The sequence below is a fragment of the Populus alba genome, chromosome 4, assembly GCF_005239225.2.
Source record: "Populus alba chromosome 4, ASM523922v2, whole genome shotgun sequence".
NCBI lineage: Eukaryota > Viridiplantae > Streptophyta > Magnoliopsida > Malpighiales > Salicaceae > Populus > Populus alba.
In genome coordinates this window covers 19,761,048-19,787,552 of record NC_133287.1, presented here as the reverse complement: position 1 = coordinate 19,787,552, position 26,505 = coordinate 19,761,048, and the positions used below count along the sequence as shown (strand labels likewise).

The following is a 26,505-nucleotide window of genomic DNA, read 5'->3' as shown; positions in this document are numbered from 1 at the left end:
TAAAAAGGCTTATGTTTTGTTCTTTGAATTTTGCTTTGTTATTATTTTTAATTTTCTTTCTATTAGATTATAGTTAGATTGTTTGATAATCTAAACAAACTTAGATTTATTCTATTTACCTTTTTACAATTAGGTTTTTATACCCTAATAATTTTTTTACTTTGAAAATTTCTTTTCTTGTGGATCTCTAAATAGCATGCATGGTACTAGGAAACCGACCAACCACGAAGGAAGTATGTGATAAGCTTGCTAAGCTAAAAGCCCTTCGTTAGAAATCACTTATTAGGTGAATTATCACAATCTTTCAGCAACAACGGAAGCATTTAGAACTGGACCAGTCATTTAATGAGATCAAGGAAATATATATGCAGCTAGCTCTTTTTTAGAAATCAAGCTGAATTGGCTAATATGAAGAGTATGAGAACATTGATTGATTTACATATAATTTCATGAAATAAATGGATTTGCAAAATAAACAAATGAATTCGATCAACAAATAATTAATGTAATTAATGAAAAAATATTAAGAGAAAGTTTTAATTGATTATGGAATTAACATACATAGCTTAAACATCTCTCTTCACTTTCCACTTGAGAAATTACAAAAGAAAAATTATATATTTATAAGGAAATTATGAGCCTGTTTGGTTACATGGTTGAGCTATATTTTTTAAAAAAATTAATTTAATTTTTTTATATTTTTAGATTATTTTGATATCCATGAAAATTAATTTTTTAAAATATTTTGTTAATATATTTTAAAATAAAAAAAACTTTAAACCAACCATAAAAAAATCACAATCATAGACTTTTCATACTATAGCTTTAACCCCCCCCCCCTTGCAATTATAATGAAAGAGATGGGTGGAGAGCTCAAATCCAACCAAATGAAATTAAGATATTTGATTGTTTTAGTACTATGACTTTTCTGCAAATATTTTGTTTGCCTTCCAAAACAAAAACTAAAAAGAAAGATGTAGGAAGGACTCTCAAGGCTCCATTGACCCGTTCGTATTACAACTAGCCATAAATTGAATTAAGATAATCAAAATGAAAAAAAAAATAATGGGTTGGTATATATATATATATATATATATATATATATATATATATATATAATGAACTAGGATAATTTATATAAAAAAATTCATGTTGAATTGAAATAAAGTGAATGAGAATCTTAATATGGATTTTTAGCATTTAGGTCATATATGGTGCCATCCCCTTGTTGTGCTTTTAGCATGCGTACAGTTGGCCTCAAAAACCTCCATATAATTCCCATCTCTATGTCTTGGTCATGTTTTAATATTTTTAATTAATTACATTTCGAGGGTGCATTTATTGGATTTGGAATATGTAAGAGGGAGTATTTATTTTGGTGTTTATATTTATTTTTCCCTTCACAATCAATGTATCTTTAATTAGTTTCGAATTCACTTGAGATTAAGTTTTTTTAAAATAATTTTAAGAATACATACTTAATATTATTACATTCATGTATTTAATTAGAAAATCAAATTCTATTAAATATTAATTTTAAAAAATGAATTAAAAAAAAAACCCTTAATCATCAATTACTCTGCGTACCCCAAACGTCGAGGTTGATGGCTGTGATTTTGCTTCACTGGGGTTTGTCTACACATGTATTAGTGATTGTAGACTTTGATTTGGTCACTGTTATGTGAATTCTTCCTAGCCAGGTATAGACCTTTATTTTGTAATAGCTCCTTCATTTCAATGATTTCTTGATTTTTAACTCTCTCATCATATCTTCGATCAGCAGTTAAATAATATCTTAAGATTAATAAATCAAGCTCCAACACGAAGAGCGTGAAAACATTGAAAGATTTAAAACCCAATGGGATAATCTAAGTGAAAGAAAAAAGAGTAAAATATTTTTGTTGAATTTCTGAATACTTCATAATTCAAAAAAGAATTTAATATAAATACTTCAAAATCTATATTTGAATACTTCATGATTTATAAAAATATCAAATTGCCTCATTAAAACTTTGCAAAGTAAAATTTAATGGGAAAAAACTAAGCAAAGAAAAAGCAGTACAATTTATATTAACTTCATTTCAAAAGTACATGTTTGATAAATCTTTAAGATAATGCATTCCAATATTATGGATGTTATAACTCAATTTTGATCCATTTGCTTTTAATTTAATTTTAAAAAGGTTAAAATTTGAAATTAAAAAATCAGAGGCTTGAATGCAAAATTTCAAAACTTTAAGGATCAAATTGAAAATGATCATTCCCAAACCAAAATGATGTCGTTTCCACATGCATTGTTCTTCTTCTTCTTCCTCTAAAGTTGAAAGTCCGCCTGCAAAGAAGGGAAGGAAAGTTAAAATGCCGGCATCATATGTAGGGAATTCCGACCGGTGATGTTCTGATATTTTCTCATTGGAGGCTAAGCACACTGACACAATATTTAACGTGGTTCGGCAAACCGCCTACATCCACGGGAGAAGCCATTTGTTTATATAGGGAGAGAACAAGATTTACAACAATAGAGGAGGAGGAATTATTCCCTCTTTAGCAACTCTCAACCTCACTCTATTTCTCTCTTCTTGGTGCTGCAATGGCAGCCCACTCTCTCCTACATTTCTCACATCTTTGGCTCTAATATCTCTCACTCAACTCTCTCATTTTGCTCTCTAATGCATGCCTTTATTTATAGGCATCCATGGTAGCTTCTCATGCTCTTTTGTCAACAATGGTGGTTGCCAAACTTACCAAACTTTGACAATGGACAATGGTTGTTGGTTGCCACCAACAACCCACCATTGTAGCCTCCTTCTTTGACTCTCACATGGAAGCCATCTTCTTTGACATAGGTAGCCACATAATTGGCAATATTCCAACAATCACCCCCTTTGCCATTTATGTGGGGCAATTGTCCTCTTGCTTCTTCAGCACATGCTGACATCTTGCAGCTCTTCCAAGCTTACCATTCTGAGAGCGTCTGTGGCCAAGTTTACAGGTACTCGCCAAACCTTTCAATCACCAGAGTCACCAAAGCACACCTTTTCTCACACAAAAGGATCACTACAACCAGATGGTCTGCCACTTCACATCTGAAGAGTGTTAACGCTTGTCTCTGGGACACAACATTCCCCTTCGAGCGTATCAACCATGCTCGGTCCGGAATGATTCATCAAGCCTTACACCAAGGCTTACAACACCCCCTCAAACGGAAATTTCTATTTCCAAGTGCGACAGTCATTATCTGAGTATCTCAATATGATCACAAGCCCACCACTCTTCCAAGAGTCTACTCATCCAGGAGTTGCGCCTGCCCTCTGTTCCACTGTAGGAACCACGCCTTACTTCTCCATGAGTCTCTCGCTCTTAGTCGTAAGAGTCCAGGTAGCTCTCCACCTTTAACCATGGGGGCAGCCCATTAAAGGTTGATCCATATCTATCTCCATACTCTGAGTATTACAATGCCATTACCGAGCTCACCACCTTGACAAGAGTCAACTCGTTCCCGGAACCTGCGCATGCCCTCTGCTCCTTCATAGCAGCCGCGTCTTAATGCTCCACAAGTCACACACTTATTGTCCAAGGCAAATGTCTTCTAGCTCATTGATCTTTAGCATGGGGGCAATATCCATGAAAGTCAATCCTGCATATGTCTTCATACTCATCATAGCCACTTCATTGGCTATCCATCTGTCCACTTATATCTAGCCATCACATCGGCTCTGGGGCGTTCTGAACTGGGCTCATATCGTGGCCCACACACCTTCTCCTCGGGTGTCTCCGCTCGTCGTCATGCGGCGGTCTGAAATCTGGGCACATATCATGGCCCTCACACCTTCCATCCGAGGTGTCTCCGCTCGTCGTCATGTGGCGGTTTGAACCGGGGCTCCTATCACAGCCCTCACACCTTCTCCTGAGGTGTCTTTGTCTTTCATAGGCAGTCGCATCCTCCTTCAGTTGGGATGCTTCAGTGGCTCCAAGATTCTCTAACACCATGTGGACTTGGGAGAGATTACTGCCATTAATAACATAGAAAGAGAAAGTTGCGGTATACTCCTCGCAATCCTCCACCTCGATTTCTATGTTTGGAGCTTTTACGCCTTTCTGCTTGACAACTCCACCTACACCACTCTCTTTTGGTGTCTTCGCCTTTTATCATAGGCATTTGCACCCCCTCAATTAGGTGCCTCTGCAACAGCTCATCTTTCCATCCTTGCATGCATTGGAAAGGTCTTCGCCTGTTGTCTTCATCAAGAGCATAAAAGACTTCCTGTTGTACAAACTTTAACAGTCTCTGCTCTGAGCTTCATCTAGGAACACTTCTTCTCCTTGCACCTATTATCTCATTTCAGTACCTCGTTGGATCCCTCGGGTACTCTTGCACAATCTCCGTGTGCCCTCGTGCAATTTCTGCTCTCCAGATTTCTCCCTATTCCTTGCTTATGTTTGACAGCAGCTCATCCTGTCACAACACCTGTCCAAGTCAAAATAGGGTGCCAATCTTTATTCCCTTGCTGTATTTCTCTTCCATTATCAGGGTCTTCATCAATTCTCCCCTCGAGAAATCACAGTCACCGAATCTAGCTTCTTTGAAGAAATCACCACTCCATTAGATCCTTGATCATGCGGAACCCAACTGTTCCCCTTGTGCCGTCATCTTGCTAGTCTTCAACAGTTTCATAACAAACTGTCACATATACGAAAATAGTACCGTATGGATAATCCTTCCACTAAGCAAGTTCCCAGGAAAGATTGGAGGGGTCACAACGGTCCCGCTTAAAACCCAATCTCCTAGACAGAACTTCTTAGGCCATATCTATCCATCGTACTGTCTCTCCGTATATACAACCATTTGCTAGCTTTGTTGCGGCTTTCCTTTACAAGTGATCTGGAATATACAGGTTTAATACATGATTTCTCAACATCTAGCGAGACTACTAGTGCTTAGATTCGTCAATATTGGTCTTCGTCAATTTTCACTCTACACCTCAAATTGTCCACATCTCGGGTGTCCTGAGTGTCCCAATTTTGCCTTCCTTCAAGGCATTAAATTTCCCCCTCTTAATAGTTCAGCACATGTAATTGGGCAAACATGTGCACCTTCTTCTTCATCATCTTCATCGACCACCATGATGACCTTCAGATGCCTCCTGATCGGGCAATCTCTCTTTAATAATTCACCACCACCATTTTTGGTCTCGAATCTCAACGATTGGACCATACCATTGCATCCGGAATAATCGAATTAGCTGGAAACATGTCTTGAATCGTCCAAATCGCACATCAGACGGCTACGATTTGATCAAAACAATTCTGGCCTGATCAACGGCTCAGATTCAATCTCAGATCCGGATGCATGTAGGATCAGCTACACTGGATCCTATCCCTCGGCTCGCGGCTCGGCTCAGCTCCAAGTCGGCTCAGCTCAACTCGGCTCGACGTGGCTCGGCTCGCGGCTGATGACGTGGCAAGTGGGTCCCCCATATGCTGACATGGATGTTGACTAGTCAATTGCTTGCTGACTGTGTATGCTGATGTCATCCTTGCATCATGATGACGTCATCCTTTGCATGGTACTGTTCATGATACCGTCACTGTTCATGATACTGTTCACATGGGTCGGGTCAACTGGTATTCGGGTCGGGTCAACTCATCCGGGTGAAGAAGACGCGTGGGGCGCGTCTGTGCGCGTGGGCATACGCCTTGCCGGAGAGTGATGGAGAGTGCGGCCATGTCCGACGTCCGATTTTGACGCCGTTTTCACCAGTGGCTTCGTCTCGGCCTCTTCTACACAGTGGTATGGTCAAAACATAATTTTGACAACTTTTATTTTTGAGCAAAAAATCAAACACCACTTAAACCATTAGCTCTGATACCAATTGTTGGGTATGCAACCAAAGTCCCACATTGGCTAGAAATGGGGAGGATCAAGGGTATATAAAGATGGACAAATATCTCCATTGGGATGAGGCCTTTTGGGGTATAGCCCAAGAGCAAATCCATGAGGGCTTAGGCCCAAAGTGGACAATATCATACCAATGTGGAGATAGGTGGTGTCCGTAGTCCCTACAAGTGGTATCAGAGCCTTGCCTCGGAGTTAGCCATGATGGATGAATCCTCGGAATGCTGAACAAAAGGTGGTGGGCCCCCCAAGCAAATCACGTGTAATCCGTGGATCAGCTCTTGGATAGGCGGTGTGCTCCAGGTGCTTCACGGACGTGTCCTGGCTCCAACACGGTGAAGAGGAGTTGACCTAGAAAGAGCAAACTCTCAAATCAGGTAGTGCTCTCCGGATGCTTCATGGACGTGTCCTGACCCCAACACGGTGAAGTAGAGAATGAAGAATCATGGTTGATAGAGAGTGGACGGATGAATGATCGTTTGAGGGGAGGCTCGGTGGTCCTTTGTTTGAGGGGAGGATTGTTGGGTATGCAACCAAAGTCCCACATTGGCTAGAAATGGGGAGGATCAAGGGTATATAAAGATGGACAAATATCTCCATTGGGATGAGGCCTTTTGGGGTATAGCCCAAGAGCAAATCCATGAGGGCTTAGGCCCAAAGTGGACAATATCATACCAATGTGGAGATAGGTGGTGTCCGTAGTCCCTACATCATAGTCCTACCAAAACATAAATATCAATTCCTATCATCGAGGCATATAATCGACATATTTTCATTGGTACCTATAAAAAGAGTTGGCAATAAAAAAATTCCCAAAAAGACAACTCTAAAGGAAATTTGTTAACAAAAAAAATTAAATATTTTATTATTTAATATTCATATTGAGAAACCGAAATGCCAAAAATATCATCCTACAGCTTAAAAATTCTTGTACGTGTCCTACAAGGACACATTTCTTCTATTAATAAAAAAATAATAATAATATTTCTTGAACTTGGCCTTACCTGAATTGTCAATTCACTTCTTTCTTTATAAATTTTCAATATTGAATTAGTAGTACAACACTCACCACGTAAATAAAGTGATAATAGTAAACATCACCAATAACTAATCCCCTCGTTTTTTCTAAAAAATCAATCACATGGTTACCACAAGCATTACTTGCGATGGGGGCCAATGCAAAATCTGGCTTTGGGATCCTTTGAAAATTATTAAGGAATATCGACGACAATCACACTCAAATTTCAAAGAATCTATGTCCGCACTTGACCCGGCGAGTAGTTTTGTGCTGATAGCTCTGCCCTTATATAATTTTCCACAAGGAGATCCAAAAGCCGAAAGGGTTGATGTGCGTTTTCTACGATAATGGATGGCATCCAAGTGGCTATAGATGGTCCAAAAAATAAACTATTTGACCCGAAGGTGGTCACTACCTTGCCAGTTAGATTTTGCGAAGCCATGGACCCAAAGGCCCTCCTTATTTTTCATCGAGTGTAATTATAATTATTTTATAAAATATTTTTTATTTAAAATTATATCAAAATAATATTTTTATTTTAAAAAAAATTTATTTTTTATATCAGTACATCAAAATAATTTGAAAATATAAAAAAAATTAAATTAAATTAAAAAAAAATACAAATTTTTAAAATAAAAAAATAAGGGTCTAATCTCATTGTGAGTGACTTTGTGATTGTTGGGACCTACTATTTGTTATTTGTCTTGAAAGTGTTTTTTAAAATATCTTTTATTTTAAAATATTTTTTTTATCAATAATTCAAAATATTAATTAAAAATAAAAATTAAAAATTTTAAAAAGCATAATCAAAGCATATTTACAACAAGCACTTTAAAAAGGTCACTGCAATATGTGTGGCTCTCATTTTGTACTAATTCTTTCATTTAATAAATTGAACTTTTTGATATTATTAAAAATAAAAAATAAAAAACTTGAAAAAATTTAAAAAACGTGATCAAACCACATTTACATTTCGAGGATGCATTTATTGGCTTTGGAATATGTAAAAAGGAGTATTTATTTTGGTGTTTGTGTTTATTTTTCCCTTAACAATCATTGTATCTTTAATTAGTTTCAAAGTCACTTGAGATTAATTTTTTTTAAATAATTTTAAGAATACATACTTAATATTATTACATTAATGTATTTATTAGAAAATCATATTCTATTAAATATTAATTTTAAAAAAATGAATTAAAAAAAAAAACAAATCTCCTTAATCATTAATTACTCTGCGTACCCCAAACGTCGAGGTTGGTGGCTGTGATTTGGCTTCATTGGGGTTTGTCTACACATGTATTAGTAATTGTAGACTTTGATTTGGTCAATGTCACATCAAGATATTTTGGGAATGATTTACAGTACTAGGAGTCTTCTACATGTATATTTTTCTTGCTTTGAAAAATAAAAACTGAAAAGAAAGATCTAGGAAAGGACTCTCAAGACTCTATCGACCCTGTAGTCTTGGACTTGGTCGTGTTAACAATTGTTTTATTGGTCTGTGTTAATTAGCTTATATATATATATATATATATATATATATATATATATGTCCTCTACAAGAAAAGAAGCTGCAGAAGTTGGTGGGGGGAGAGAGTTAGTTTGGAGCTAACAAATCTTCTAGGGGTCAATTGCTCCTTATTAAGTTGGGAGGTTCAGAGTCATGTCGGTGTTTTTGCTGATGATGTCGCTTTTATTGTGTCCAGCTGCAGCATCAACAGCAAGCCCAGATGTAAAACCTGGCTGCCAAGATAAGTGTGGGAATGTCAGTGTTCCTTACCCCTTCGGGATCTTGGAACGAAGGTGTGCCATGAATCCGCACTTCTTTCTAAACTGCAGTTCAGACGATGAACTGTTTTTTGGAATAAACATGCCTGCTCGCAATATATCAGTGCTGGAGGGCACTGTCACTGTGGGCATTGATGCAGCATTCGACTGCTATAACAAAACAGGGAATATAACAGATGATTTCACACAGCATATCAGACTTGGATCAGGCCCCTTCATGTTCTCAGACACCCGAAATGTATTCACAGCTATTGGTTGTGATACCTTTGCTCAGGTGACCAACAAAGATCGTACATACGGAGCTGCATGTCTCTCCATATGTACAGAATATGTGAACATGTCAGATGGAAATCCTTGCACAGGTTCTGGATGTTGCCAAACCTCGATTCCCAAGGGCCTCAAGTCACTTAACATTTCAACTTTCAGTTATAACTACCACGCGAATGTTTCGGACTTCAATCCTTGTGGATTTGCCTTTTTAGCGGACAGAAGCTCCTTGAAGCTTTCAGATTGGCTGCTCTCTCGCAAGCCAAAATATGGAAATGATGCATATAGATCAGATACTGTGATTGAATGGGTAGTTGAAAATAAGACGTGCGAACAGGCTAGAGCTAATACAAGTGCGTATGCTTGTGGAACTAACGCAAATTGCACCTACCCTGAGATTGGTCAAGGATATCGTTGCTTATGCAAAGAAGGGTTCGAAGGAAATCCCTATCTCCAAGAAGGATGCCAAGGTAAACTGGTTATTTCTTTTCTTTAGGCTTTAATCACTTGTAATTATGCTCATCCTGTTCCGTGTGGTCTCTAATTGTCAGTGCGGTGTTCATCACGTACGTTGATATTTCTTTTTTCTACTAATATTTTTAACATTTACAACAGATATGGATGAATGCAAGGTTCGAGGAAAAAACGCTTGTAAAGAAGGTACTTGCGAGAATGTGATTGGAGATTACAAGTGTCGATGTCCACGTGGCAAGTACGGTGATGGTAAAACAGGCTGTAAAGGACCTGGTATCATCACAATTATTGCAGGTAATTAGCTTTCTTTGCATACTCTTGCAAGTATAGAAATTCGGCTTTGATCAAAATCAATTTTTTATATTATTTTTTATTTTATTTTATGTTCTTATATTTAATGGGATGTTGATTCATTTATTATCGATTGCTTTTCATTTAATAAAATTAAAAATAGTTTATTTATTTTAGTTAGTCTATAATCCAAGTTATATATTTTTTTTAAAAAAAAATACACTTATTATACTTCAATATTATTTTTTATTATACACGGTTTTCGTGATCATAGATGCCTTCTAAAAAATTACTTAATGGAGACACGTGGAATCATATAATCTTCTAAAAAAGGGGTACTTAAACTTAATTCTTTTTATAAATTAATGGTTTGATTAAAAACTCTCTCTCTCTCGCGCGCGCGCGCGTGCGCTCTTCAATCAATTGTTTTAGCTTCGCTTCATTTCTTCTCCTTCTGGCTGCTATTGGTGTTTAGGAGATCATGACATTTGAGGTAGATTTTGATCGGAAGGCTAACGAAGGCTTGATTTTAACTTGACTTTATAGTTCGAGGGATCAAAATAAATTAAAAAATAAAACATCAGGAATTTAGTTGGATTAACGAAGCTCATATGGAGGCTTTCGATCAATTACAATAGTAAAAAGTTAGTAAATAAATATTTTCCCTTGGTTTGATTTAGAAAGTAACGTCCTTCTTTGACATTTGCTTGCAGCTGTTGGCGCAAGCATTTTCCTTGTGGTTATTTGTCTGCTACTCTACATGATCTGCAGGAAAAGAATAAAGGACAAGAACTTCCAAGAGAACGGGGGAAAATTTTTAAAGAATCAACGAGTAAGGATTTTCAGCGAGGCAGAGCTGGCAAAGGCAACCAACAATTATGCTGATGATCGGAAACTCGGGGAGGGTGGTTTTGGTTCTGTTTACAAGGGAGTTTTAACAGACAATACAATGGTTGCTGTCAAGAAGTCCAAAGGGATGGACAAAGCTCAGATGAATGCGGAATTTCAGAAGGAAATGAGCATTGTTTCACAGGTCAATCACAAGAATGTGGTGAAGCTCTTGGGCCTGTGTTTAGAGACCAAAGTTCCATTACTGGTCTATGAGTTCATCTCAAATGGAACTCTTTCCAAGCACATCCACGACAAAGGTTCCCGGATACTGGCTTCCTGGACCAATCGTTTGAGGGTAGCATCGGAGACTGCGCTTGCGCTTGATTATTTGCACTCTCTGGCAGACCCTCCAGTTATTCATGGAGATGTCAAGTCAGTAAACATACTTCTAGACAATAATTACACAGCAAAAGTAGCAGATTTTGGAGCTTCGGTGCTGATGTCTCCTGGCCAAACCGATATCTTAGCTACAAAAATACAAGGGACTCTAGGCTACCTGGATCCTGAGTATCTTATGACGGGTATTTTAACCGTTCAAAGTGATGTCTATAGCTTTGGGGTAGTTCTTGTGGAGCTTCTCACTGGAGAAAAGCCATACTCCATTTCCAAGTCTGGAGAGAAACGGAACGTTATTCAACACTTCATCTCAGCACTGGAAAATAATCATCTCTTCAAAATGTTGGATTTCCAGACAGCTGATGAAGGTGAAATGGACGAGATAGAAGCTGTAGCTGAGCTTGCAAAAGGATGTCTAAATAGCATGGGAGTAAACCGGCCAGCCATGAAAGAAGTGTCCGATGAGCTTGCTAAGCTGAAAGCTCTTCATCAGAAATCATTGGCTCAGCAAAATAGCGAGGAAACAGACTGCTTGTTAGGCGAATCATCACAATCTTTCTGCAAGAATGCAAGTCCTCCCATGGATCAATCCCAGACTGTGATCTCATTGCAGATCGAGAACTACACTAACAGCAATTAAAGTCAGACCACAATCAGTTTCCAACATTCATTAAGTCAGATAGCTCCATTAATAAATTGTAGATTATGGCTATTGATGTTCTTGAGTTATTGTCTCTATAATTCTCCTGGAACTTGGAAGCTAGACATGTTTCAAGAATCCAAATGTACCTTTTCTTTTGTCACCTATGTTCAAATAAAAATTGTGTGTTTACTGGACTAGTTAATATACAATCTCAAAAAGAAATTGTTTTGAGAAATTGATAAGTACCTTCGATTTCCTAATCAAACCAGATTCAATGATGTTTGCCTACATTCCCAGATAGAGAAAGCTCAACAGCTAGCTCAAATTTTCATAGCATACGAAGTCTTACCAAAACAAGATTCCCATCATTTTCTAGCCATTGCATGAGCACCTATAAACATAATTTTTAAACTCAACCTGGACAAGTTCGATTCAGGTAAATTAATTTGGGTTAACTTAATTTTTTAATTTTATAAAAAGTAAAGATATCATTTAAACAAAATTAAATAACATATTTGGATTGAGTCTTGGGTTAATCTAGATTTTTTATTAAGTTAATTCTTCTTTAAAGTCAAGTCGGGTTTTAAAACAATTGCTACATCTTATATAAGTAAGCTTTTCTTTTACTTTTGTTTTATTAGAAAAGAATAAAAAAACTAATCTGATTGGTTTTAATTCTGACTTTGTTAAAAAAACAAATATAAACATGAATTTTTAGAATAAAAATTGAAAGAGAAATCCATACAGTTTCTTATATATAATTTTCAATCTTTAAAATATAAAATAAGTAGTCTATTTATAGGAAAAGAAATGAAAATATTAAAGGATACTAGAAAATGCAAGTATCAATATGTCATAGAAAATCAAGAAACTAAATTCAAGAGTGATGAAGTCAAAGAAATTCTAACCAATATTCAATGTATATAAGTATAGATTTTATAACTCAAGAATGACAAAAGTCGTTGATTTCAATGTATTAAAAAATTATCTCATTAAAACCTTGGAAAGGAAAACCTAATAAAAAAAAAACCTAAGTGAATAAAAAAGAGTATAATATTTTTGTTTGATTTCCGAATACTTTAGAATTCATTAAAAAATTTAGTATAGATACTTTAAAAATCATGTTTGAATACTTTAGGATTCATAAAAATATCAAATTGTCTCATTAAAATCTTGCAAAGTAAAATCTAATGGGTAAAAATTAAGCAAAGAAAAAGGAGTACAATTTGTATTAACTTCACTTTAAAAGTACATGTTTGATAAATCTTTAAAATGATGCATTCCAATATTATGGATGTTATAATCCAATTTTGACCTTTTTTTTTTAATTTAATTTTGAAAGGGGTTAAAATTTGAAATTAAAAGATTAGGGGCTTGAATGAAAAATTTTGAAACTTCAAGGATCAAATTGAAAATGGTCATTCCCAGACCAAAATAATGTTGTTTCCACATGCACTGTTCTTCTTCGTCTTCCTCTGGAGTTGAAAGTCCGCCTGCAAAGAAGGGAAGGGAAGTTGAAATGCCGGCATCCCAGTCCTACAACACAAAGATCAATTCCTATCTCATTGAGGATCATAATCCCGGGGAGATAACGACCGAATCTCACGCTTGAATCCGTGCAGAAGACGAACTCCCACACCGTGATTAGAGACGTGGGCTGGGGAGGAGGAAAGTCCACAATAAATACCCCAGAAGAGCGACACCGCAAGAGAAAGAGAGAGAGGAGAAAATAAGGGAAGGAGATCCAGAATACAAAGCAGCAAACAGAGAGAGACCGAGAGAGAGAGACTGAAAAAAAAAAAAAAAAACCTGCAAAGAAAAACAGAGAAGACCAGAAAAACAGAGAGAAAAAAGGAGGAAACACAAAAAAAAGACCCAGTACAGGAGAAAAAGTATGTTCGACCAGCAACCTCAAGCTCTCCATCACCATCATCTTCATCTTCAAGCAAAAGCCCCAGGTACGCCCTTTTTTTCTCCTGCCCAGTTTTTGCATTTCTAGTTTGCAAACCAGTGCGAAATTATAATTACCTTTGTGATAATTACCTTCGCACTATGTAGATACATCACGCGTGCCTCAACCTGGGCCGGTTATTGATCTAAACAAGTAACCAAGTTAGGCTAGCCTAGCCCATATGGCTCTGATAGATCCAGCTCAACATATAAAATAAATTGGGTCGAGTTTGGGCCTTAACCCCAGCCGACTCTAATTGTGTTTGCTAAAATTATATTAGGCAAAACACACCATTATATTTTGTCCTTATATTTTATTCCTCTTCTATTTTGATATATGGTCAAACAAGTCTCTTTTTTATATCAGAAAATTCTAGAAAAATTTGGAGATCTTCATTGATTTTTTTATGGGCCCCTCGAGCCTTTTTTATTTTTTTTTTCTTTTCTTTGTGTTTTGTTTTTTTTTCCTGCTATATGCTCAATCTTTATACTATTACTGTTAAATGCAAAATTGTAGTGCAATGTTTTTTTTTTTATTATTCTTGTCTAAGAAGAGCAAATAATAAAAAAGGATACACAAAAAGAAAAAAGGCATAGAAAAATTGTTTTTTTCATTAAAAAATTTACAACCTTATTCACTGACACTAAAGTCAGAAATATCATTTTTTTTTATTTGTGTAATATTTACCAATGCTAGAGTTGGAAATATTTGTAGGTATTGTTCACCGACGCCAGAATCTGGAATATGATAGGAAGAATAAAAAAAAGAAAGGAGAATAAATTCTTAGCAATTTTAGACAAAACCAACAATGCAGCCTATGTCAGGTATGATGTTTAAGAGGTGATAACATCTTTCCTTTCGTGTAACTAATCTCGTATCATAAAATCTTTGTTGACTAGATAAGGTTTCTAATGAATATAATACCAGGCGGCGACTTCTTAAAATAGATATTTTCTCTCAAATAACAAGATGCCAGATTTCTGTTCTTTTTCCAACAAGAAAATTTTTAATTGGTCGCCACTATGTCCGGGTTTGACAATAAACAAGCTTCTTGAAAGTTGAGATTGGTAAAGACTTTGTAAATAAATCTATTAAATTATCACCTGACCTAATTTGCTTGATATTAATTTTTTCTTTATGTTAAATCTCGTAAGTATAAAAGAATTTTGGTGAGATATGATTTTTGTTGTCTCCTTTAATATAGTCTCTTTTAATATTTATTTTTGTACATAGCCGCTGGGATACATTAATAGCTTTGGAATATGCAAGAGTGGGCATTTATTTTGGTGTTTGTGTTTACTTTTCACTCAACAATCAAGCTATCTTTAATTAGTTTCAATGTTGTTTAAGATTAAGTTTTTTTTTAAAAAAAAAAAAAATTTTAAGAATACATTATTAATATTATTATTACGATATATTTAGAAAATTAAGATCGTATTAACTATAAACATCTCTTAGCCATTTACTTTTTCTTTGATAACATTGATTGATTTACATATAATTCATCAAAGAAATGGACAGGCAAAATAAACAAATGAAGTCGATTAACAAATAATTAATGTAATTAATGAAAAAATATGAAGTGCAAGTTTTAATTGATTAGGGAATAAACATATATAGCTTAAACATCTCTCTTCACTTTCCACTTGAGAAATTACAAAGGAAAATTATACATGTGGAAGGACATTAGGAGCCCGTGTGGCGACTTGACTTAGCTGTGTTTTTGCTAAAATTAAAAAAGGAAAGATGCGAGGAAGGACTGTCAGGGCTCCATTGACCCGGTCGTCTTGGAACTAGTCATATTAGTAATGTGTTCTTGGTGGTCTGTCTTAATTAAATACATCTACAAGCAAAGAAGTTGAAGAATTTAGAGAGAGAGAGAGAGAGAGAGAGAATTGTTGTTTGGAAGAAACATGCCTGTTCGCAATATATCAGTGCTGGAGGGCTCAGTCACTGTACTGCAATGACAAAACATAGCCAGCTAACCTCCTATAAAACTACACTTTTTAACTTGAACTTGATCCATCCGTTGGGTTGGATCTAAAATTATTACTCTTTTAATCAATCCCATCCAAGCTTTGCCTTATTTTTCGGACATGTTTACCGGCTATTTTTTATATAAAAAAAGATGAAATTGGCTTGAAAACTGTTTTGGAGACAGACAAAAAAAAAAAAAGTGATGTTGTCTCCGTCTCTACTACCAAGTGGGTTCTGGTTTCAGTTGTCTTCATTCATTCTTATTGTTTCCGTCCCTATAACATCTTGGAATACTAACTAGTTGATGATTGATGTTGATGGGTTTTAATTCTTGAAACAAGTTGTTTTTAATTTCGTTATTTTTTGTAATAAATTTGTTTATCGTATTGCAGTTGGCTATTCGATTAAGACATTGCTGTCTGCAACTAAACGATGGACTTCAGTATGTATATCTAAGTCATTTTTTATGATCAGTTACAGTTGTGAAAAGAAGATTAAAAAAAACAGAGAATACGTTGAAAAATTGTTGCAGCGGTTGTTATGTCTCCATCGATCGACCGTATCTGTTCTCCATCTGTTATGTTTTTTTTTTTTTTTTTCTAGAATTTACTTTCTTGGTGTGATGGATTTAATAGTTTCCCGTAGCAGTATAAATTCTCTACCAGGAAAAAAAGTTCACACAAATTAGAGGGAGATGGTCTGTTTAAGTCACACAAGTTGGGTAGTGCATAAAAAAATGATCCTGCAGATCATGTGCGTGTCTTGGCTGATGATGTTGCTATTGTTGTGGCCGGTGGCGGCAGCAAGGCCAGATGTAAAACCTGGCTGCCAAGACAAGTGTTGGAATGTTAGTGTTCCTTACCCCTTTGGGATTGGAGAACGAAGCTGTGCCATGAATAAGCACTTCTTTCTAAACTGCAGTTCTAACGATGAAGGTCATCCTGAACTGTTTTTTGGAAGAAACATGCCTGCTCGCAATATATCAGTGCTGGAGGGCACAGTCACTGTGGGCATTGAGGCAGCATTCGACTGCTACGACAGAACAGGGAGCTCGACAGACTTTTTCTCACAGGATATCACCCTTGGATCAGGCCCCTTCACGTTCTCAGACACCCTAAATGCATTCACAGTAATTGGTTGCGATACATATGCCTGGATGACCAACTATGAGGTCACATACGGAGCTGCCTGTCTCTCCTTGTGCACAGAATATGCGAACATGTCCGATGGAAATCCTTGCTCAGGTTCTGGATGCTGCCAAACCTCAATCCCCAAGGGCCTCAAATCACTTAATTATTCGTTATCAACTTTAAACCACTACACGAAAGTTTCGGACTTCAATCCTTGTGGATTCGCTTTTTTAGCGGACAAGAGCTCCCTCAAGATTTCAGATTGGCCGCTCTCTCGCAAGCCAAAATATGGAAAAGATGCATATAGAACAGATATTGTGATTGAATGGGTAGTTGAAAATAAGACGTGCGAACAGGCTAAAGCTAATGCAAGTGCATATGCTTGTGGCGCTAATGCAAATTGCACTTACCCTGAGAGCGGTCAAGGATATCGTTGCTTATGCAATGAAGGGTTCGAAGGAAATCCCTATCTCCAAGAAGGATGCCAAGGTAAACTGGTTATTGCGTTTTGGTATGATTTCCAATAGTAGTACTTGTATATGCTTTTGCAGGTTATGTTCTTTCCCTGTTGTCTCTAGTCATGTGTAGCGTATTTACTGGATCATTGGCCTGTGTTAAAAAAAAAAAGTCAATAGATTAAGTGTCGGATTTGACCGGTATTACCCCGGGTTTACTAGCTGGCGGGTCGAACTAACTTTTTGGCCCGGTCACTCCTTTACTTTTTCTTCAACTTGGATTAATATAGATTCTAAGACGACTTGTCAGACGAATACAGGTTTTATAACTAGGGAAAAAAATTAACCATATTGGCAGCTTAAGTTCTATATATTCAGCTATCTCCGTTGTGAGGAATTAAAAAAAAAAAAAAAACATTGTTCTCCGAAATTCGGGATTGCTTAAAACTCCCAACTCTTGAATATTTGGCTTTACCGAGCATTTCAACTCAAGCATTCGTTGGTTACTATAAATGCAAATATATTATTGCCTAATCATATCATTTAAATGGCATGATTTTATTTTTATTAAATTTAATTTTCGGATTTATATTCAAGTTTTACTCACTACTTTTTTTAACATTTAGATATCGATGAGTGCAAGGATCCAGAAAGCTATCCATGTCATGGTAGATGCAAGAACACCATTGGGAATTACAAGTGTCGATGTCCACTTGGTATGTATGGTGATGGTAAAATAGGTTGTCAAGGACTTGGTATCATCACATTAATTACAGGTACGCAAGTGACTTTGGAATTAATCTTGTTATGAGTTTCTCCGTTATGAAGAGCATCGTAGCCATTACTGGCCGAGTCTGTAATTCTCGAGCTTCAGCTTTATAGACAATTAACAATAAGAACAGGCATTTATATCTATGCATGTATGGTTCTTCTTCTTTTGATGATTTTCAATAAGTATATGATTAAAAAGACTAGCATATATAATGAATATTCATGAATCTCCTAATCCCAACTTGCATTGCTTGACTTTAACTGGATCGGAAAAGGGAATTACGTCTTGGTGTGCAAAAAAACTTAATCTGAGAACAGTAAAAAAAAATCCGATTTAGATGCTCTTATGATGATACTAATGGCCATATATCACTCGGTAAAAGGTTAGAGAAGAAATCTCTTGATTTGTGTTTAAAGCAACATTAATTTTTCTTTGACATTGGTATGCAGCTATTGGAGCAGCCATTTTGCTTGTGATCATTTGTGTTCTACTGTACATGGTGTGCAAGAAAAGGAAGAAGTATAGAAACTTCAAGGAGAACGGGGGAATGGTTTTAAAGCACCAACGAGTAAGGATTTTCAGCGAGGCGGAGCTGGAAAAGGCAACAAAAAACTATGATGATGATCAGAAACTTGGAGAAGGTGGTTTTGGTTCTGTTTACAGAGGAGTTCTAGCAGATGATGTCCAAGTTGCAGTCAAGAAGTTTAAAGGGGTAGACAAGGCTCAGATGAATGAGGAATTTCAAAAGGAAATGGGCGTTGTCTCACAGGTCAATCACAAGAACGTGGTGAAGCTCTTGGGCCTGTGTTTGGAGACCAAAGTGCCATTGTTAGTTTATGAGTTCATTTCAAATGGAACTCTTTTCAAGCACATACATGGCAAAACGTCGCAGTTACTAGCTTCCTGGAGCAATCGCCTGAGGATAGCATCAGAGATTGCCCTTGCGCTTAATTACCTGCATTCTCTTGCAGACCCTCCGATTATTCATGGAGATGTCAAGTCAGTGAACATACTTTTAGACAACAACTACACGGCAAAGGTTGCAGATTTTGGAGCTTCAGTGCTGATTTCTTCAGACCAAACCATTATAGCAACAAAAATACAAGGGACTTTAGGCTACCTCGATCCAGAGTATCTTATGACGGGTATTTTAACCGCAAGGAGCGATGTCTTCAGCTTTGGGGTTGTTCTTGTGGAGCTTCTCACTGGAGAAAAGCCAAACTCCAGCTCCAGTTCTGGAGAGAAACGGAACCTCATTCAACACTTTATCTCAGCTCTGGAAACTAATAATCTTTTCAGAATTTTGGATTTCCAGGCAGCTGATGAAGGCGAAATGGATGAGATAGAAGCTGTAGCTGAGCTTGCAAAAGGATGTCTGAATAGCATGGGATTAAACCGGCCAACCATGAAGGAAGTGTCAGATGAGCTTGCTAAGCTGATAGATCTTCATCAGAAATCATGGACTCAGCAAAATAGCGACGAGACGGAATACTTGTTAGGCGAATCATCACAATCTTTCGGCAAGATTGCACGTCGTCCAATGACACAATCTCAGACTGTGATACCACTTGAGATTGAGAACTTCTCTGATAGTATTTAAAACTGGAGCGATCGTCTTATCAGCATGGTCGCTTTATGAATCAGTCTCAACTCTCAATAATGTCAAGTAAATTTTCATCCATGTTTGTACGGGCAAGCAGGTACGCTCTTGCTTATTTGAATACGTCGTAGTTTTATGGAAGCTTTACTTGCCTCCAAATTACCTCTCTTTGAGCCATAAATTATTCAAATAAACGTGCGGGTTTGCAAAATAATAAAATAAATAAAGAGAGTGGTTATTATTTCGTAGTTTTGTTATTTTAAAAATAAGTTTATAAATAAATAAGATTCGAAAAATAAAACGGGAGAGAAGTGCATCTCAGAAATTGGGCCAAGACATGTCTGGCCTGTGCAATGGCTCGTGCCAATGTCTCCACATTGGCGGCCCAAGACTGCTTGACGACTAACCCGCCCGCGTCAGGTGTAGGCAGATCAAACACGTCGACCTAACCATCTTATCCAATTTTCAGTGTCCGAAAAAATATCTTCTACTCCGAAAATAACTTACAAAAATCATTGAGTGTTTCGTCCATTTACGTCCAATCACATAATTACATTTATTTATATGATTTTAATAAATAAATTATATAAAAAATTATATTAATTTTAATATATTTAATTTATATAAACAGAACACCAAGTAACACATGTTCCTAGAGTAGTTTTCCTTTTACTTTCAAATAAATGAACTTAAGAAAAAATGAAAAAAAAAAATCTTGGATAATTTTGACCCCAAAACACAAAACTATACCTAATAGTTTCTTAATTTTCTACATCAAAATCATTTATTATACATTCTCATGCCAAAATCACCTCATAGCCTAACAAAACATAAGTTTATTATTGAATAGAATAGTTCAAGTAGTTAGATTTTAAATTTATTTTTTAAAAATTATCAGTTTAAACTTTATAAACTTTAAAGTCATTGAAAATTTACATAGTTGTTAATTTTAAAATTCATAAAATTAATTAAGATACGCGCAAGTTAACTCAAACACTCATATTAATATAAAAAAAATAAATCTACTATTGAGCTGGATTAAATTAAAAGTTTACTTCAAATATATATTTCATGTATAAGAAAACTAATCTAAAAATATTATTACTAAGTATTAAAACCTATTTGATAAAAAAAAAAAAATTGTTTGAAACTTATTTTAAATTAAATTAATTAAAAATTGATTTAATTAGATTTGGTTTACTTCGACTAGTAAATCTTTAATACAATTAAAATATGATTTTGTATTGATTTAGAGTATGTTTGTTTTTTAATTTAAAAAATATTTTTGAAAAAATTTAATTTTTTTTATTTTAATTTTATTTTAATTTTTATATCATTTTAATATATTGATAATAAAAATAAATTTTTAAAAAATTATTTCAATATATTTTTAAATAAAATAATATTTTAAAAAATTAAAACTACCAAAATATCAATAGATTTTCAAACCGATCAATCATAATCGGGCAAATTAGTAACTTTATGCATTATTGTGAGGCGCCTTGATTAGTTACCCAAATTTGACTCGTCATTAGAAGAAAAAAAAAAATCAATAGTTTGAAATAGGATAAACACAAGGACAACATCGTATAACTTTAAAATCATCCTTAATTTTTTAAGAAAAAAAAAATCTGGGTTTAATCTCATTTTATTTTCTTTTTTATTGGATATTAGAAGAACTTATCTCCTACAATTGTAGCTTCTTCTACCTCTCACTGGAAAAGAAGGAAGGAGAAGAGCTAACCATGTCCACTCTTCTCTTTCCACAAGCCCCTCTTACCCTCTCCCAAAAACCCTTCCTTCTCTCCCTCAGAAACCCATCTTTTTTGCCTCACACAAGAAAATGGAAAGGGCCCAGAAGACTAATTTTAGCCAAATCCAACGGTAACGATTCAGCAGACACAACAGACAGGATAATCTCTGCTGTCTGCTACTTCTACCCATTCTTTGACGGAATCCAGTACGGAAAATACGTCATAACCCAGTTTTCTCCAATTCAAGCTCTCATCCAGCCTCTGTTCCCAGCTATTAAAGTCTTTAAGAGCTTTCCCTTAAATGGGTTTTTGGTGTTTTTGACTCTTTACTTTGTTGTTGTGAGAAACTCCAATTTTAGCAGATATGTGAGGTTCAATACCATGCAAGCTATAGTGCTTGATGTGTTGTTGATATTTCCTGATTTGTTAGAGAGGAGTTTTAATCCAAGAGATGGGTTGGGATTGGATTTGTTGATGAGTTTGGACAGTACTGTGTTTTTGTACCTTCTGGTTTGTTTGATTTATGGGTCTGCTTCTTGTTTGTTTGGTCAGATTCCTAGGTTGCCCATTGTTGCTGAGGCTGCTGATAGGCAGGTTCTTTAGATTTCCCATTGTTGGGTTTTGATTATTGTCACTTTTTTTTTTTTTTTTACTTTGTAATGTGCTTGTATTTTGCTTTTTGAATTAATAAATTTGCTAAAAAAAAGGGAGAGACTTTGATCTTGCAACGCGTGTTGTTAATGCTTTTGTGCATATTGTGTTGAATGTTGATATGGACCGAATTCAATTTCATTTCGTTTAATAGTTGATTTTTTTTTTTTTTTTTGAGGATTATACATATGTATGGAAGGATTAGAAATAATCAGCTTTACCTCTTTTAGTGTGTTTATCTTGTTGCGTTCGGTTGCTCCTATTTGTTTAATAGTACAGTCTGCTATCATAAGATGGTTGAATTTCTTTGTTTTATAAATAGCTAGCTAGTGAAAGAAGATGTTTAACAAATTTTGCTGTATATTCTTAAGTTTTCATTAACCGAGTCTGCTCTGAATCTGTCATGTTTCAACGTTTTGAGTATTTTCTAAAAGAAATCAAGTTGCACAAATTGTGAGAGGTGGTTTAGAACTTCTCTTTTTATATATTTATATGTACATATTAATTTTTTCTTTAGCTTACAGGAGGTTAATTAACTTTGGAAGTGCATGAGAAACTATTCTCTAGATGTGGGTGTCTTTGCTAATGATGCCGCTATTATTGTGGCTAATGACAACAGCAACTTCAAGCCAAGAAGTGAAACCTGGTTGCCAAGGAAAATGTGTGAATGTTGGTGTTCCTTGTCATATGTTCGAGAAACCTGACTGTTCCATGAAGGAGCATTTCTTTCTAGATTGCAGTTCAAATGACGGTGATGCTGAACTTTGGTTTGGATGTAACATGCCTGCTTGCGATGTATCTGTGTAGGAGGGCACAGTAACTGTAAGCATTGATATGGCATATGACTGTTGACTGCTATGACAATTCAGGGATGGATAGATGCCTTTCTTTTCAGTCTATCACACTTGGATCTGGCCTTTTCATGCTCTCAAACTTCAGAAACATGTCGACAGCTATTGGTTGTGATACTGAGGTCATGGCGATGAAAGCAGAGGTGACATTTGGTCGCTGCCTGTCTCGTCTTTGCACTGAAAATGTGAACATGTCACTAGAATCCTTGCTCATTCTTGATATGCTGTCAGACCTCAATTCCCAATTGCCTAGAGCTTCTTGATATTTCAGTTTCAAGCATATACAACTACACAAATATTTCAGACATAAATCGCTGTGGAGTGACATTTTTTAACAGATAAACGCTCCTTTTATCTTTCAGATTGGCTGGCAGCTCACTCGCATAGCTGATGGAAAACATACATCAGTTGTTGGGATTGAAATTGAATGGGTAGTTAAGAATGAGAGGCGCCAACAGGCAAAAGCTAGTACTAGTGCATACACTTGTGGCAGTAATGCAGACTGCACTCATTCAAACAACGTTCAAGGATATCTTGTGAAGGTTTCGAAGGGCACCACTATCTTCAACAAGGATGCCAAGATAAACTGGTTAATGCTTTTTGGAATTTCCGTAGTTAATATTTCTGCAGGTGATATTCACAAGAACAGTTCTTTTCTATTGTGTGATCCGGTCATGTGGAGTATTTCCTTTTCAGATTTGATGTTCACACAAATCATTTTCAGGTTTACATACAGATTTCTTATGTTATGTAGATATCGATGAGTACAAAGACCCAGAGAGATACCAATGCCAGCGCCATCGTAAATTATAAACGTTACTGTCAATTTAGCAAGAATGGTGATGATAAAACAGGTTGTCAAGTATTTGGTATAATCACAGTCATATCAGGTAGTTGCCCACTGCATTTTCTTAAGAGGCAGCAGTGACCATTGCTAGCTATGTCTAATTCCCAGGCACACGGGAAAGAAGCCAAACCCCAATGCCAAGTCAGGAGAAAAACAGAACATTTGGTTGTTTGTATGAGTTGTAGCTGTGCGGCTTGTGATTCTGTCAACTATTGTCTCTAGGATCCGGAAGCTTCAAATTTTACTTTTATCATACATTATTCAAGTAAAATTATGGGTTTGCAATATTAGGTTTATAAACCAACAAGCTTGTTTTCTTAGTGTTTCTCTTGCATGATTATGATTAAGTTGGTATTTGGCCGGTTGATAATATTATTTTTTAAAGTATTTTTTATTTAAAAATACATGAAAATAATATTTTTTTTAAAAAAAAATATTTTTAATATTAGTATATTAAAATAAAATTAATTTTTTAAAAAAATTTCATAAAAAACAAGTTAAGGTACAGTCTGAATAGGTTCTCCTAAACAGGTATTAATTGCTCCATTTTGAGCCTCATCTTTGTAAATTCATGGCTTGTAAAAACAATTAAATAACTTATTGAACACATCGATTAAAAAACAAATGCTTAATTTCCTAATTGAACAAAAAAAAAAAACTACTTTAAACTTTTCTTTTTTTCTTTTGGGACACATACATGACCTAGAAGTGGGCTGGATAATGGGACACAGTCTAAACTATACGGGTTCATTTGTTGAGGGAGCTGCATTCTCATGGGAACTGAGTGATGATTTGCCTGACACATTCTGTCTCAATGCTATTTTGCTGACCCACAAATTATTGCTGAGCGTAGCCCAGAAAACCAGACTTACACCAAGTCTGGAGTTAAACATTGGTTAGGTGGACTCGGATTTATATTGTTTTAGATTTTTTAAAATAATATAATATTGTTTAGTAAAAGGTTTTAAAAAAAAAACAAAAAAGATATTGTTTTGAATAAAAAAAATTTTAAAAAAAAAACTAATTTGAGATTTTCTAATTAGATTTTATTTAGGTTTGATTGAATTTAAACAATTCCACTCTCAACTTAGATTAGAAATAGACTTGATGAAGGCTACGTTTGGAGTCAACGAATTACTAGATAAACAAAATGCATGCCCGAATTACTAGAAATAGACTTTTGCTTTTCACACCAGCATCTTAGCCCATGATTCACTTCCTGCCGGCGATCCCATGATTGCTATGTCTCAATCGGGACAAAATATTGCATCCCTGCACAGTCACATGCCCTTCCAAATCCAGGTAATAGCCACCCACCAAGAACACACAGAGCAGTACTTATCACTCATCCTCTTACCTCTTGCGTTTAACCAACTATTTCCTTATCTATATGTAGACCATTCAGCTGCCCTTCATTCATGCAAAGAGAAGCCATACATTTATTCAAGTCCAATTCATTAAAAAATATATTTTGATCAGGTGCATCATCTTCATACCTTTATTCCCCAGAAACCTCGCATCATTCTTTTTCTCCATCTTTTCCGCACCAACACAATTTGCTGCAATGAATACTAACCAGCTAATGAATGAGAACAGGACCCCTATGGAACACTTGCTTCAATGACAAAGATTCAATCCCTCCAGCCATGCTTTGACGCTACGAGTTTGTTTGGCAGTGTGCTACCAGCCCACCGTTGATAGCATTAGTGTCCCATGTTTTTGAAAACTGTCAACGACCCTGTAAATCAAGACCCACACCGCCTGAAACCTGTCCACTTATCTAATCTCTGGTGTATAATCAGTACAGTACAAAGTACATATATATATACATCACCACGTAATATTTATATATTTAGTCTCTTCAACAAGTCCTTGGATTTTATGATTTAAATCAACGATAGATGCTAGTCTTTTATTCTAATGATCTTCCAAGAAGCTCATTGTGTTGTTGTCAAGATTGGGACAAAATAAAGTATGATTTGGTTGAAACTATAGATTTATATATTTTTTGATATTGAGTTAATTTATATGTAATTACTTTGTTTGATGATTGATGATGACGAGTTTTGGATGTATGTTTAGGCGAGGAATTCAAAGTTGTTTCATACAATGGTTGATGTTGATATATGTATTCTTGGATGAGTTACCTCTAGTAATACGATGCTGTTGTTTTTTCGATAAGAAATATGTTAGTCTCGTTGCCTTTTTGGCTAATTATTTGATTAATAGCATGATTTTTTATAGGATGCTTGAGTTTCTTGTTTTTATAAACAGCCGGTTATGCTTGTGAAATTTTAAAAAGGGATGTGCAACAAAGGTTGCTGCATTCTGTCATCAAGGCTTCATCATCACACAGTGTGCCCTAAGAAAACAGCTGTTCATAGAAAATTCCTATTATATATTCATTTCTTGTTTAAATGGCAATTAGTTAACTTGGGGAGTGCGAGAAAATGACTCTCCAGATGAGGGTGTCTTTGCTAATAATGTTGGTAATTGTTAGGATTTGCCATTAATGGGTAATAATGGTGCAACCTACCCTAAGAAGTAGGATTATCATTTTCAATGGTAGTTGCACCCACCATTGACAAAAATGGTGCAACTCATGTGTTAGCCACCATTTGTGTCATAATTCATGGCCAATTTGTCTTACTATTCTTGTCTATAAATAGAGGCATATGTTAGAGAGCAAAGTGAGCCAAAGATGTGAGAAATATAGGAGAGAGTGGGCTGCCAGGGGCAGCCAGCAGTAGCTGTCATTGCAGCACTAAGAAGAGAGAAATAGAGTGAGGTTGAGAGTTGCTAAAGAGGGAATAATTCCTCCTCCTCTATTATTGTAAATATTGTTCTCTCCCTATATAATGAAATGATTTCTCCCGTGGATGTAGGCGGTTTGTCGAACCACGTTAAATATTG

At 35.7% G+C, this 26,505-nt stretch overlaps 4 protein-coding genes across 5 annotated transcripts; all 4 read left to right on the top strand.

Annotated features, from left to right (window-relative positions):
• The first annotated feature begins 8,309 nt into the window (after positions 1-8,309).
• On the top strand, positions 8,310-11,801 carry LOC118059888 (wall-associated receptor kinase 2). Its single transcript, XM_035072888.2, has 3 exons — positions 8,310-9,439; positions 9,585-9,737; positions 10,448-11,801. Exons 1-3 carry the CDS (start codon positions 8,578-8,580, stop codon positions 11,599-11,601), a joined length of 2,169 nt encoding a protein of 722 aa, XP_034928779.1. The 5' UTR covers positions 8,310-8,577; the 3' UTR covers positions 11,602-11,801.
• Positions 11,802-16,239: 4,438 nt separating this feature from the next.
• On the top strand, positions 16,240-19,597 carry LOC118059918 (wall-associated receptor kinase 2). Its single transcript, XM_035072940.2, has 3 exons — positions 16,240-17,151; positions 17,744-17,893; positions 18,339-19,597. Exons 1-3 carry the CDS (start codon positions 16,269-16,271, stop codon positions 19,487-19,489), a joined length of 2,184 nt encoding a protein of 727 aa, XP_034928831.2. The 5' UTR covers positions 16,240-16,268; the 3' UTR covers positions 19,490-19,597.
• A 1,554-nt stretch (positions 19,598-21,151) lies between these two features.
• LOC118059922 (protein TIC 20-v, chloroplastic) lies at positions 21,152-21,971 on the top strand. Its single transcript, XM_073408455.1, has one exon. The coding sequence runs from the start codon at positions 21,235-21,237 to the stop codon at positions 21,844-21,846; it is 612 nt and encodes a 203-aa protein (XP_073264556.1). The 5' UTR covers positions 21,152-21,234; the 3' UTR covers positions 21,847-21,971.
• A 151-nt stretch (positions 21,972-22,122) lies between these two features.
• LOC118059929 (uncharacterized) lies at positions 22,123-23,875 on the top strand. Of its 2 annotated transcripts, none has more exons than XM_035072976.2 (3): positions 22,123-22,888; positions 23,108-23,375; positions 23,500-23,875. In XM_035072976.2, the coding sequence occupies exons 1-3, from the start codon at positions 22,736-22,738 to the stop codon at positions 23,556-23,558; spliced, it is 480 nt and encodes a 159-aa protein (XP_034928867.1). In that variant the 5' UTR covers positions 22,123-22,735; the 3' UTR covers positions 23,559-23,875. The 2 variants fall into 2 exon arrangements, with proteins under 2 accessions (XP_034928867.1, XP_073264557.1); XM_073408456.1 differs by having other exon boundaries at positions 23,470-23,875.
• Positions 23,876-26,505: the final 2,630 nt, after the last annotated feature.